This window comes from Hippocampus guttulatus, chromosome 5 (assembly GCF_054856545.1).
Source record: "Hippocampus guttulatus isolate MCC_2025c chromosome 5, RoL_Hgut_1.0, whole genome shotgun sequence".
NCBI lineage: Eukaryota > Metazoa > Chordata > Actinopteri > Syngnathiformes > Syngnathidae > Hippocampus > Hippocampus guttulatus.
The window spans coordinates 23,758,353-23,773,601 of NC_141265.1; the positions used below are offsets into that span (position 1 = coordinate 23,758,353).

At 48.5% G+C, this 15,249-nt stretch overlaps 1 protein-coding gene and 1 pseudogene across 3 annotated transcripts in view; both read left to right on the plus strand.

Annotated features, from left to right (window-relative positions):
* The window catches only part of arid3c (AT rich interactive domain 3C (BRIGHT-like)), a 91,091-nt gene that overhangs the window by 30,098 nt on the left and 45,744 nt on the right, over positions 1 to 15,249 (plus strand). For all 3 annotated transcript variants that reach the window (XM_086111709.1, XM_086111710.1, XM_086111711.1), the window contains exon 4: positions 11,129 to 11,358. In XM_086111709.1, the coding sequence (XP_085967835.1) occupies positions 11,129 to 11,358 (230 nt within the window). The remainder of the gene's footprint in view (positions 1 to 11,128; positions 11,359 to 15,249) is intronic.
* LOC147205579 (uncharacterized) lies at positions 11,982 to 13,077 on the plus strand (annotated as a pseudogene).

A 15,249-nucleotide genomic window follows, 5' to 3' on the forward strand; every position in this document is an offset into this window, starting at 1 on the left:
CATTTCTCAACTTGTCTTCCGTGCCATGTCATGCCTGTTGAGTGTTGATTTACTTCATTTTAAGAAACTACTGCACTAAAACATTAATTCATAAATGTATACCATATTATTTTATTTATTTTTCTCAGTATAAATAACACGTACCCTGACTGTTCTACTCTTAATCAAAACACTTCATTCAAGCGTTAGGGAGTGCAAAGGGTTATGATGGAGGGGTGTTGCAAATCATGAAGACCTGCCAAGTGGTATGATACCATTGTTTTATACATGTCCTTGGCTAGGCCTCAGTTTCAAAATCAGTCCTTGGTCCTTGGCCTTGGCCTCGGAAAATTTCTCAAGTCCTTGGCCTTGGCCTTGCCCCGGAAAATTTTCCAAGTCCTTGGCCTTGGCCTTGGCCTCGGAGTCAAGTCCTTGGCCTTGGCCTCGGGTTGCCGGTCCTTGGACACAACACTGATGGACAGTAGGCGTTTATGGGCTGTCCCCGACGCTCAGCTTTTCTGCATGATGATTGGATGATCTGTCTGAGGCTGAATCTCTTTTTGATGGACAGCGAAATGAGCCAATCACCGATCTTATGGTGACGGCATCCGTGGGAGCATTTTTCAATTCTCATTCTGTTCTGAGTTGAACTGTAGACTTCTTCTAATCACCTTAGCGACACTCTCTTTGTAAAAAACGACTAGCAACAGATTAATCTTTTATACCTGGTGTGTTTTATTGTAGCTGCTTGTGTTCGCAGACTGACTTATATCACCCCAGTTAAGACCCTGGAAAAGACACCTTGTTGGTATGACAGGGTCACAGATCATTTTCTTGAAAAGGAGCAGAGAGTAGAATTCACGTATAAATAAACTGACACATTTTCCGATGTAGCCCGAAATTGAGCTTCCCCTCCTTTGACAGAACAGCATCTGCCCCTGGTGCAGTGAACATTTCAGTGAAGAGGAGTCGTGTACCACAGGGACATGCCATGTACTGTAATTTCCGGACGATAGAGCACACCTGATTGTAAGCCGCACCCACTAGAGTTTTAAATGAAAAAACATTTTGTACACACATAAGCCGCACCTGTCTATAAGCTGCAGGTGCCCACATTTTAATGAGAGATATTTACAAAGAAAGATGGTACACAGAAAGCGTTTTCAAAGTTTTAATAACATACCTTACCTTAACTTTTCTTTTATAATAATGCCTGTAACGTGGCAGCACAACAGCCGTAAAACAGCACTTACAGGGCTGGTTAAACCCCCCCATAAAAGTCACTGTTCGCTGCCAAGTAATGCTTTTATTTTTTCCAATAAAAAAATCCTCACATGCTGAAAGACTCGGTCAACCATTCCTTCATTTGGCTTTCTACCATCTACGCTTTCGTGTCAACTTTCATGACAGTGTCTTTCGGGAGTTTTCTTTTCTTTTTTCAAAGTAATTTTTGGTGGATGCAGTGCAGCCCAAAACACATGTCAAATGCGCCCTCTTATGGCCGGTTGTTTTCAGTGTGAGGGATGATAACATCTTCCTCTACATGTATATATCAACTTGTCTCACTCTTTCCTTTTATGCTCAAGCGCTCCCCGGCCACCAATAGGGAAATCTTAAAATAGGCCGCTTTCATTAAATAAACCGCAGAGTTGAAAGCGTGTGACAAAAGTCGCGGTTTATAGTCCAGAAATTACGGAAGGTAACAATAAATACCAATGCCAGGCCGAGCATTTTTAACCAGCTACGGGTGGAAGATGACCTTAACGGGGCGTACTCTCCAAACCTTCACCATCCTGGCGCAGGCAGAGGCTTTCTGGTCATGAAATATGCAAGTGGAGTCTGTGCTTGTCACTTAAGGTGTTGAGACACTGGTCCAAAGCAGCACTCTGTTCATCATATAAAGTATGTCTGAGGACATACTTTATTTAGTGCAAGCGATTCGGCACCATGTCTGCTGCACTCTCTGATCCACTCATTTGCCAAAGTGTATTTTGTGCGATCAAAAGACCATCCGGCATTGCATTTTTCACATAAAAAGTGGATTCTCACTTGATAGACTAATTTCATAGCATTGGTTATAAACGCCATGGTGTCATACTTCCATTATTAATACAAGATCCACATTCCATTCATTGACACGAACATGACAGTTACCTATTGATGTGTTTAATGAACACAGTGGCCGGCCATCTTAGAAGGTAATTTAAAAATTGTTTTGAAAGTTATTAAATGTATATGATGGGCGGCCCGGTGGTCGACTGGTTAGCGTGTCAACCTCTCAGTGCAGAGGTTGTGGTTTCGATCCTCTGTCCTTCCTGTGTGGAGTTTGCATGTTGTCCCCGTGCCTGCGTGGGTTTTTCCCGGGTACTCTGGTTTCCGCCCACATTACAAAAACATGCATAGCAGGCTGATTGAACACTCTAAATAGTCCCGAGGTGTGAGTGTGAGTGTGTCTCTGTGTGCCCTGCGATTGGCTGGCACTGGTTCAGGGTGTCCCCCGCCTACTTCCCAAAGACAGCTGGGTTAGGCTCCAGCACCCCCCGCGACCCTTGTGATGATCAGTGGATCAGAAAATGGATGCATGGATGGTAATTGGAGTTAGCTGTATTAGCCCAAAATATTTCATCCTCAAGACTCCATATATTTATTTATTTTTCGAAATTTAAATGAATTGATTGAAAGAAGTTATATTATCCATGTGTGTATTTTCTTAACTGCTTAAACTCACAGCGATCAGAGAAGATGTAAACATCACACGCGAAGGCTAAAGGCTACGAGATTAAAAACTTCAATCTTCAGAACTGAAACCTGAAGCCCTGATAATATAATGTGTTTGTAATTATCATTTACAAAAATTCAATTGAAATTTCTACGAAGACTTTTCATCAATGCCAGAGGGTATTTGGACTGTTGGAGCAGGGTAATAATTTTACATGGCTCAACAATTTGGGCAGACAATCATCTTGATCCACCTTGGCAGTGCAAAATTGCCTCTCACGAGCAAACATATCCAAGATCGTTGTCCATCCATCCATCCATCCATCCATCCATTTTCCACCGCTTATCCGGGGTCGCGTCGCGGGGGCAGCAGCTTTAGGAGGGAAGCCCAGACCTCCCTCTCCCCAGCCACTTCTTCGAACTCCTCCTGGCAGATCCCGAGGCGTTCCCATGCCAGCTGGGTGACATAGTCTCTCCAGTGTGTCCTGGGTCGTCCTCGGGGTCTCCTGCCAGTGGGACATGCCCGGAACATCTCACCAGGGAGGCGTCCGGGAGGCATCCTAATTAGATGCCCGAGCCACCTCATCTGGCTTCTCTCAATGTGGAGGAGAAGCAGCTCTACTCTGAGCCCCTCCCGGATGACCGAGCTTCTCACCTTATCTCTAAGGGAGAGCCCGGACACCATGCGGAGAAAACTCATTTCGGCCGCTTGTATCCGGGATCTTGTTCTTTCGGTCACGACCCATAGCTCGTGACCATAGATGAGGGTTGGGACATAGATCAACCGGTAAATTGAGAGCTTCGCCCTTTCGCTCAGCTCCTTCTTTACCACGACAGACCGATACAACGTCTGCATCACAGCAGACGCTGCACCGATCCGCCTGTCGATCTCTCGCTCCCTCCTGCCCTCACTCATGAACAAGACCCCAAGATACTTAAACTCCTCCACTTGGGGCAAGATGTCCTCCCCGACCCGGAGAGGGCACTCCACCCTTTTCCGACTGAGGACCATTGTTTCAGATTTGGAGGTGCTGATCCTCATCCCAACCGCTTCACACTCAGCTGCGAAACGCTCCAGTGAGAGTTGGAGAGCCCTGCTTGAAGGAGCCAACAGTACCACATCATCTGCAAAAAGCAGAGATGCAATACTGAGGCCACCAAAATGGACCCCCGGCTGCGCCTAGGAATTCTGTCCATAAAGGTGATTAACAGAATCGGCGACAAAGGGCAGCCTTGGCGGAGTCCAACTCTCACTGGAAACGATTCCGACTTATTCCCGGCAATGCGAACCAAACTCTGACATCGGCAGTATTGGGACCGAACAGCCCGTATCAGGGGGCTCGGTACCCCATACTCCCGAAGCACCCCCCACAGAACTCGCCGAGGGACACGGTCAAATGCCTTCTCCAAGAACACAAAACACATGTAGACTGGTTAGGCAAGTTCCCACGTACCCTCGAGGACCCTGCTAAGGGTGTAGAGCTGGTTCCACAGTTCCACGGCCAGGACGAAAACCACACTGCTCCTCCTCAATTTGAGGCTCAACTTCCCTACGGATCCTCCTCTCCAGCACCCCTGAATAGACCTTACCAAGGAGGCTGAGGAGTGTGATCCCTCTGTAGTTGGAACACACCCTCCGGTCCCCCTTTTTAAAAAGAGGGACCACCAGCCCGGTCTGCCAATCCAGAGGCACGCTCCCAGATGACCACGCGATGCTGCAGAGGCGTGTCAACCAGGACAGCCCCACAGCATCCAGAGCCTTGAGGAACTCCAGGCGGATCTCATCCACCCTTGGGGCCTTAGCACCGAGGAGCTTTTTAACCACATCGGTGACTTCAACCACAGGGATAGGAGAGCCCCCCTCAGGATCTTCAGACTCTGCTTCCTCCGAGGAAGGCCTGTTGGTGGAGTTGAGGAGGTCTTCGAAGTACTCTGCCCAACGGTTCACAACGTCCCGAGTCGAAGTTAGCAGTGCCCCATCCCCACTGTACACAGTGTTAGTGGTGCACTGTTTCCCCCTCCTGAGACGTCAGATGGTGGACCAGAATTTCCTTGAAGCCGTCCGGAAATCGGCTTCCATGGCCTCACCGAACTCCTCCCACGCCCGGGTTTTTGCCTCGGCGACCACCGAAGCTGCGTTCCGCTTAGTCAGTCGATACCCGTCAGCTGCCTCTGGGGTCCCACAGGCCATAAAGGCCCGATATGACTCCTTCTTCAGCTTGACGGCATCCCTTACTGCTGGTGTCCTCCAGCGAGTATGGGGGTTGCCGCCACGACAGGCACCGACCACCTTACGGCCACAACTCAGATTGGCCGCCTCAACAATAGAGGCACGGAACATGGTCCATTCGGACTCAATGTCCCCTGCATCCCCGGGACATGGGAAAAGCTCTGCCGGAGGTGGGAGTTGAAACTCATTCTGACAGGGGATTCCGCCAGATGCTCCCAACAACCCCTCACAATACGTTTGGGTCTGTCAGGACAGACCGGCATTTTCCCCACCATCGGAGCCTACTCACCACCAGGTGGTGATCAGTTGACAGCTCCGCCCCTCTCTTCACCCGAGTGTCCAAAACATGCGGCCGCCAATCCGATGATACAACCACAAAGTCAATCATCGAACTGCAGCTTCGGGTGTCCTGGTGACAAGTGCACATATGGACACGCTTATGTTTGAACAAGGTGTTTGTTATGGACAATCCGTGACGAGCACAGATGTCCAACAACAAAACACCACTCGAGTTCTGATCGGGGGGGGCCGTTCCTCCCAATCACGCCCTTCCAGGTCTCACTGTCATTGCCCACGTGAGCATTGAAGTCCCTCAGCAGAACAACGGAGTCCCCTGCCGGAATACTTTCAGCACACCCTCCAAGGACTCCAAAAAGGGTGGGTCCGCTGAGGTGCTGTTTGGTGCATATGCACAAACAACGGTCAGGACCCGTCCCCCCACCCGAAGGCGGAGGGAGGCAACCCTCTCGTCTACCGGTGTGAACCCCAATGTACAGGCACTGAGCCAGGGGGCAATGAGTATGCCCACACCTGCTCTGCAGGGTAATCATTTTACATGGCTCAACAATTTGGGTATACAATCATCTTGATCCACCTTGGCAATGCAAAATTGCCTCTCACTAGCAAACATATCCAAGATGGTTGTTATTTTTCAAAATAGACTTTCATAGAAGGGCATTTACATATAGTCTGCTGGTCAGGCAGGATCTCAACCCGAGACAGAGAGAGACTGGACTGACTGGTCAGGAAGGTCAGCTCTGTCCGGGGATGCTCCCTGGACACTCTGGAGGAGGTGGGCAACAGGAGGATGTTTATGATGGACAGACCCTCCCACCCCTCCAGGTCAACCTGACAGCGTTGGGCAGCTCTTTCAGCCAGAGACTGATACACCCGCGCTGCAAGAAGGAGAGGTACTGCCCCTCGTTCCTGCTGACTGCTGTCAGGTTACTGAATAAACGCACCTGGACTCTCCCCCACTCACTCATTGTAAATAGCACAGCCACCTTATGCAGCATATACACAATTGCATAATTGCTTCTGTCTTAAATTTTGTATTTTTATATTGCATTCTGTCCTGTGACCAGTTTATTTTTCAAATTTAGTTTGTGCATGCAAATACTTGTTTTATACTTGTTGCAAATACACCGTTTTTTCTACTTTCTTCCCTCCAAATTTTGCTGCTGTAAATTGCGAATTTCTCCATTGTGAGACAAATAAAGAATTTCTTGTCTTATCTTATCTTGTATCAGAATGAATATATATATATATATATATATATATATATATATATATATATATATATATATATATATAAAATTAAATCCTCGTCTCACCCCCCCTCGGGGGGTGTCCGTCCCTCATTCAGCTCGGGTCCTCTACCAGAGGCCAGGAAGCTTGAGGGTTCTGCGCAGTATCCTTGCTGTTCCCAGCATTGCACATTTCTGGACTGAGATGTCCGATGTTGTTCCCGGGATCTGTTGCAACCACTCATCGAGTTTGGGGGTCACTGCCCCGAGTGCTCCGACCACCACAGGCACGACTGTCACCTTTACCTTCCAGGCTCTCTCCAGCTCCTCTTTGAGCCCTTGGTATTTCTCGAGTTTCTCGTGTTCCTTCTTTCTGATGTTTCCATCACTTGGGACCGCTACATCCACTACAACGGCTTTCCTCTGCCCTTTATCTATGATCACGATATCTGGTTGGTTCGCCATTACCATCTTGTCAGTCTGGATCTGGAAGTCCCACAGGATCTTTGTTCTGTCATTCTCCACCACCTTCGGAGGTGTTTCCCATTTTGACCTTGGGGTTTCCAGTCCATACTCCGCACAGATGTTTCGGTAGACTATGCCAGCCACCTGGTCATGGCGTTCCATTTAGGCTTTCCCTGCCAGCATCTTACACCCTGCATTATGTGTTGGATTGTCTCAGGTGCCTCTTTGCACAACCTCCACCTTGGGTCTTGTCTGGTGTGGTATATCTGGGCCTCAATGGCTCTGGTGCTCAGGGCTTGCTCCTGAGCAGCCAGGATGAGTACCTCTGTGCTATCCTTCAGGCCAGCCCTCTCTAGCCACTGATAGGACTTCTTGAGATCAGCCACTTCAGTTATGGTATGGTGGTACATCCCGTGTAGGGGCTTGTCCTCCCATAATGGTTCCTCTTCCAGCACCTCATCCTCTGTTCCCCATTGTCTGAGACATTCTCTGAGTACGTCATCCATTGGAGCCTTCTCCTTGATGTATTCATGGAGCTTGGATGTTTCATCCTGGACAGTGGCTCTCACACTCACTAGTCCCCGGCCTCCTTCCTTTCGGCTTGCATACAGTCTCAGGGTGCTGGATTTGGGATGGAACCCCCCATGCATGGTTAGGAGCTTTCAGGTCTTAACGTCCGTGGTCTGAATCTCTTCCTTTGGCCATCTTATTATTCCTGCAGGGTATCTGATCACTGGCAGGGCATAGCTGTTTATTGCGCGGGTTTTATTCTTGCCATTGAGCTGGCTTCTTAGGACTTGCCTCACTCGCTGGATGTATTTGGCCGTAGCGGCTTTCCTTGTTGCCAGTTCGAGGTTGCCATTGTCTTGTGGTATACCGAGGTCCTTTTAGCTGTCCTCAATGTCTGCCATTGTTCCTTCAGGGAGTGAGACCCCTTCAGTGCGGACGACCTTACCTCTCTTAGTCACCATCCGACTACATTTCTCAAGCCCGAATGACATCCCTATGTCGCTGCTGTAGATCCTGATTGTGTGGATCAGGGAGTCTATGTCCCTTTCGCTCTTAGCATACAGCTTTGTCATCCATGGAGAGGAGGTGACTGATCGTAGCTCCATTTCTGAGGCGGTATCCATAGCCTGTCTTGGTGATTAGGGGGTTCAGTCCTATGCAGAACAGCAGTGGGGAGAGTGCATCACCTTGGTATATGCCACATTTGATGGACACTTGGGTAAGTGGCTTGCCATTGGCTTCAAGTGTGGTTTTCCACATCCTCATCGAGTTCGCAACGAAGGCTCTTAGGGTCCTGTTCACCTTATACAACTCCAAGCATTCAGTGATCCATGTATGTGGCATCGAGTCATAGGCTTTCTTGTAATCAATCCAGGCTGTGCAAAGGTATGTCGGGATCTGCAGTCTTGTGCGACTGTTCTGTCAACCAGGAGCTGATGTTTGGCTCCTCTGGTATCTCTACCAATGCCCTTCTGTGCTTCGCTCATGTATTGATCCGTGTGTCCATTTATCTTAGCCGCAATGATGCCTGACATGAGCTTCCATGTTGTGGAGAGACAGGTTATTGGCCGATAGTTGGATGGGACTGCACCCATTGAGGGATCCTTCATGATCAGGATCGTTCGCCCTTCGGTTAGCCATCCTGGGTGAGTCCCATCCCTCAGCAGCTGGTTCATTTGTGCTGCGAGGCGCTCATGGAGTGCTGTGAGTTTCTTTAGCCAGTAGGTGTGGACCATGTCCGGGCCTGGTGCTGTCCACTTTTTCATATCTGAGACTCTTTCCTGTGTGTGTGCCACTGTTATGGTAACTGGGTTCTGTTCAGGGAGGTTGCTGTGCTCCTCTCTCAGGGTCACCAGCCATTGTGCATTGCTGTTATGTGCAACCTCCTTCTCCCATATGCCTTTCCAGTACCTTTCAGTTTCCAGTCTTGGTGGTTCAGCTCTTTTGTTAGGACCCTGCCATTGAGCGTACACTTTCGCAGGTTGTGTTGCGAACAGCCTGTTTATTCGTCTGGCCTCTTTCGTATATCGCTTTAGGCGGCTGGACAAGGCTTGGAGCCTTTGTTTGGCAGTTTCGAGTGCTTCAGGCATGGTCATCTGGATGTACCTCTCGGGTATCGGCCTTTTCGTCACACCTCTCTGGGCCTCCGTCAATTGACTCACATCTTTCCGAGCCGCCTTGATCTTAGCCTCCAACCGTCTTTTCCATGGTGGGTAACGTATCTCATGGCTTCCATGGTTGCTCTTATAGCCAAGCATCTCTAGGATCACTGATGCTGAAGCGTATATCACCTCATTGGTTTCTGTGATCGTTACGGTAGGGATCGCCCTCAGTGCTGCATTCACACTTTCATTGAGACTTTCAGGTGGTACTTCACATAGCCGTTGTAATCGGTTTCTAGGTTGCCCAGCTTTCATTCTCGCCATGATCTTTGCTTTCAGGTCAGTTGCTGCCTCGCTCAGCATTTCATTCATTGGGGCTGGCCTCCCAATCTCATCATCTGCATTCATTGGGGCTTGCCTCCCAGTCTCTGGTATGACCTCCTCCTCTGATCTGACAGCCTGGGGCCCTTCACCATGGAACCTGCGTTGTACCTCATCAATCTCAAGTTGTGACAGCAGTTGCCGTTTGTGGATGTTGGAACACTGAGCTTCGAGTTGTTTCGTGGTCAACCGTGACTGTGGGTTTTGAAGTAACCATTTAGCCCATTCGTTTTATTGTCTCTCATCATTGTATGAGGTAGGCATTAGCGTGAAGGATCTTGCCCAAGGACCCACACTGGATGGTGTTATGTGCTCATTTTTTCCCCAAGCGGGATTCGAACCATCGTCTCCCGTACACCAAACCGATGCCTTACCAACTGAGCCATCCAGCCGCGTATATGTGTGGATATATATATATATATATACTCAGAGAATGTCTCAGACAATGGGGAAGAGAGGATGAGGTGCTGGAAGGGGGACCATCATGGGAGGACAAGCCCCTACACGGGAAGTACCACCGGACCATAACTGAAGTAGCTGATCTCAAGAAGTCCTATCAGTGGCTAGAGAGGGCAGGCCTGAAGGACAGCACAGAGGCCCTGAGCACCAGAGCCATTAAGGCCCAGATATACCACACCAGACAAGACCCAAGGTGTAGGTTGTGCAAAGAGGCACCTGAGATGATCCAACACATAACTGCAGGGTGTAAGATGCTGGCAGGGAAAGCCTACATGGAACGCCATAACCAGGTGGCTGGCATAGTCTACTGAAACAGCTGTGCGGAGTATGGACTGGAAACCCCAAGGTCAAAATGGGAAACACCTCCGAAGGTGGTGGAGAATGACCGAGCGAAGATCCTGTGGGACTTCCAGATCCAGACTGACAAGATGGTAATGGCGAACCAACCAGATATCGTGATCATAGATAAAGGGCAGAGGAAAGCCGTTGTCGTGGATGTAGCGGTCCCAAGTGACGGTAACATCAGAAAGAAGGAACACGAGAAACTCGAGAAATACCAAGGGCTCAGAGAAGAGCTGGAGAGAGCCTGGAAGGTAAAGGTGACAGTCGTGCCTGTGGTGGTCAGAGCACTCGGGGCAGTGACCCCCAAACTAGATGAGTGGTTGCAACAGATCGGGAACAACATCGGACATCTCAGTCCAGAAATGTGCAATGCTGGGAACAGCAAGGATACTGCGCAGAACCCTCAAGCTTCCTGGCCTCTGGTAGAGGACCCGAGCTGAATGAGGGACGGACACCACCCGAGGGATGAGACGAGAATTAATTATATATATATGGAGAGAGAGAGAGAGAGAGAAAGAGAGAGAGAGAGAGATAGAGAGTGTGTGTCCAAATTGTTTCTAGATGAATAAAATTCTGTTGTTACCCCTGCAAAAGTTTTTTAATGGCAGTTCTAAAAGAGCTGTTATGAAATGCAATTTATTAAGTTAGAGTGACTAAAATATTTATGACTGAGTGACAAATTCACAGGCTGATGGACTGGAATGGCCTGAAATAAAGTTGGCCTTGCGTGTCCCCTGCTGGCAAATGACCCATCATCTGCATGTAGCGCAAACTTCGACTGAATTTATTTTTTCTCATTTCTCTGTGGACAAGAGGACCACAGGGCCTGATAGAAGGCCATTGTCTGGTGGTTGTGGACCCCTGGGTTAAAAGGTCTTTTAAAATGTCACTGACTCAGAATGTGTTCTTTCTCACAGGTACATGAAGTACCTCTACTCGTATGAATGTGAAAAGCGAGGGCTGAGCTCCCCTGGTGAGCTTCAGGCAGCTATTGACAGCAATCGGCGGGAAGGCCGTCGGCAGAGCTACAGCTCTCCCATCTTCAATTACTCTGCTGTGAGCAACCCCACAATGCTGTCTTTGCCAAGAGTCAAACTTTCTCACTTACCAATATCCACTAAGTCCCAGCTTCCTGTGTTCAAGAAAGGTGAGATATACACTTTTTTTTTAATCTGGTGATTTTTTAAGTCAAACATTAAGATACTTTTTCACTGTGGGTTTCGAAGAAACCATTCAGCCCACATTCTCTGCATGTAACCCCAATGATTAGGGTTGCACTCAACGGAGCCATGTTATCGGATCTCGCCCATCTCCGCTTTGTTCCAGTACTCCATTTTTCATCAAGGTGCTCTGGCTCCCCAGCACATGACGCAGACCTTGTTTGGCCGGGCGACGTCTGAGCCATGTCATTTGTTTTATTGTCTCTCATCATTGTATGAAGTAGGCATTAGCTTGAAGGGTGTTGCCCAAGGACCAACACTGGATGGTGTTATGTGCTCATTTTTTTTGCCCCAAGCGGGATATCTATCTATCTATCTATCTATCTATCTATCTATCTATCTATCTATCTATCTATCTATCTATCTATCTATCTATCTATCTATCTATCTATATATATATATATACATACAGTATACATAGAGCGGCTGCGCACCGGTTTGGCGTACGGGAGACGGGGGTTCGAATCCCGCTTGTGGCAATATGAGCGGATAACACCATCCAGTGTGGGTCCTTGGGCAAGACCCTTCTCGCTAATGCCTACCTCATGCAATGATGAGAGACAATAAAACGAATGACATGCCAGCTCAGACGTCGCCCGGCCAAACAAAGTCTGCGTCAGGTGCTGGGGAACCAGAGCACCTTGATGAAAAATGGGCTACTGGAACAAAGCGGAGATGGGCGAGATGCGATAACATGGCTCTGTTGGAATGCTACTACTCAAGCAACCCTAGTCAGAGGGGTTACATGCAGAAAATGTGGGCTGAATGGTTACTTCGAAACCCACAGTCACGGTTGACCATGAAACAACTAGTAGTTCACTGTTCCAACATCCACAAACAGCAATTGCTATCACAACTTGAGATCGATGAGGTACAACACTGATTCCATGGTGAAGGGCCCCAGGCTGCCAGATCAGAGGCAGAGGTTATACCAGAGATTGGGAGGCAAGCCCCAATGAATGAAATGCTGAGTGAGGCAGCGACTGACCTGAAAGATAAGATCATGGCAAGAATGAAGGCTGGGTAAACTAGAAACCAATTAGAACGGCTATGTGAATTCCCACCTGAAAGTCTCATGGAAACTGTGAATGCGAACGATCACGGAAACCAATGAGCTGATATACGCTCCAGCATCAGTGATCCTTGAGATGCTTGGCTATAAGAGCAACCATGGGAGCCATTAGATACGTTACCCACCATGGAAAAGACGGTTGGAGGCTAAGATCAAGGCAACTCGGAAAGATGTGAGTCAATTGACGGAGGCCCAGAGAGGTGTGATGAAAAGGTACATCCAGATGATATCAGAGATATAAAAAGATATCAGAGAGGTACATCCAGATGACCATACCTGAAGCACTCGGAATTGTGAAAAAAAAAAAGGCTCCAAGCCTTGTCCAGTCGCCTAAAGAGGTACACGAAAGAGAATGAGGCCAGATGAATAAACAGCACAACCTGCGAAAGTACCCTTAGTGGCAGGGTTCTAACAGCAGAGCAGATCCACCAAGACTGGAAACTGAAAGGTACTGGAAAGGCATATGGGAGAAGGAGGTGGCACATAACAGCAGTGCACAATGGCTGGTGACCCTGAGAGAGCACCAGGCCCGGACATGGTCCACACCTACTGGCTAAAGAAACTCACAGCACTCCATGAGCGCCTAAGCAGCACAAATGAACTCATTGCTGAGGGATGGACTCACCCAGGATGGCTAACCGAAGGGCGAACGATCCTGATCATGAAGGATCCCTCAAAGGGTGCAGTCCCATCCAACTATCAGCCAATAACCTGTCTCTCCGCAACATGGAAGCTCATGTCAGGCATCATTGCGGCTAAGATAAGTGGACACATGGATCAAAACATGAATGAAGCAGAGAAGAGCATAGGAAGGGATACCAGAGGAGCCAAACATCAGCTCATGGTTGACAGAACAGTCGCACAAGACCTTTTTGTTTTTTTTTACAAGATAGGCAGCCATTGGCAAGTGCTCTTCAAGAGCCTTGCGTTTTTTGTTGTTTTTTTGTTGTTTTTGTCTTTGTTTTGTCACATGGTGTTGTTGTTACTTTGTGTGGACCTGATGTGGACTGTTTTCAGCATTTTTGGCCATGGCATTCGTCAAAGAAGAAGAAACTGTGATTGGTGGTTGCGCCTTCTCGGCAGCACACGGGTACTAGCACTAATTTCTGATTGGGAGGAATGTCGGTGCCATTTGACTGTCTTTGCTGGACATCCCCGGGGCGCTTGTGTCTTGTGCCTGAAGTAGGCAGCATTTTCACAGCCCCTCTTTGTTCAGCGAAAAGGTCGGTGCTGATGGACAGTCTGCGGCTGGATTGATGCATGGATTGAGGAGCCGACGATGAGAAGAAAGGAGCGTCAGTGCAGAGCGCCGATGCATATATGGAGCTGGGAGTCGCGGCTTGGAATTGAAGCGGACTTACATGGGACAGGAGAAGACAACCAATCTTTCTTTTTCGTAAATGGATGCTACAGCTTCTTGTTGCTTTCAAGTTTAGCTTGTAGCAGACGTGTGCACATTGCATCATGACGTCTTTGATCCACTGGTGAAAAGGACACTTTGATTCGCTCCTCTTTCATCTATAACTGCTTCAGACAACAAAGTGTATGCAGGAAAGTGGTTCAGATTGCACGATTGTCTGTGTCTCATGTGTTGTTTTGTATTATTTTGTCAAAAAATAAATTCTGCTTGGCTCTCGACGAAGGCGGACGCTTTTTTGCTCTGCTCCTGTACCCCCCTCCCCTTGCTCGCCACTCAGTCTATGTGCTGTCTTTGTCTGACTATCCGGGCCTCCTGCCGTATTTTCATCCTAAAAACAAACCATGGAATTGGTTGGCTGGTCTCTCGATGCAATCGAAAAAATTTTCTCGACGAGAAGAGTAGGCAGTGGGGAGCCTGCTTGCCCCTCGAGGACATTGACTGCCGGGTACACCCTAGATCCCTGTAGGAAGTGGAGAATGGTGTGCCTGTCAATACTGTTTCATTGAGGATGTGGAAGACATCTACATTATTGGGATTCTGATAACAGGTATGCTGCTGTTTGGTGTTAGCAGTTTCCTGATCTATTGTAAAATTCAACCGACGGGAGCGGCTTTATTGGAAGTGAAGAAGCTGCCTGTCTTTATGGATGGCTTAGCGCGGATGTGCAACACTCAGACCCAAGCGGTGTCTGAGCTCAACCACAAAATGGATGCAGTTTTGGAGCGTCTTTGCAAGATGGAGAACAACTTGGAGAAGTTGGGATCCGCGCTCACAAAAGAAATCGTGGATTCGGCTGATCGGCGCCATTGAAGAGACACAGACCACGGATTCAAGGCTGTCTGGAATTGTTGACAGCCGTTCCCAAAACATCTGCTATCTCGACCTTTCCCCTGGAAGAACGTACACATGGAAGCTCGTGCCCTACCATCACCCCCTCCTTCTCGGCCATAGACTGGTGAGCCAGGACTGTCTCCATGAGAAGACCTTGACGTAGCAGCTGCGGCCTGACGGACACACAACCAGACAATCACACGCGCATACACACCCATGTCATCACCGCCTTCATTGTACCTGTTTTTTCTCCGCGACGAGAACTGATCTGCTGAGCGCTGAAATGGACTGGCAGCTCTCCGGTTTCCCTCTCCTTCCCTCGTGTTTTACTTTCTCAACGAAGATTTCGGGGCGCTGTATATAGGGAGTACCGACAGGACCTTTGCACTGAATCCCATGTTCGTCATTGTTTTTCATGTTTCTTGTGCAGAGCGTGCCTGTTAAGTGAAATTTTCGTTGCACGAACGTGTAATGACAATAAAGGCCAATCCAATC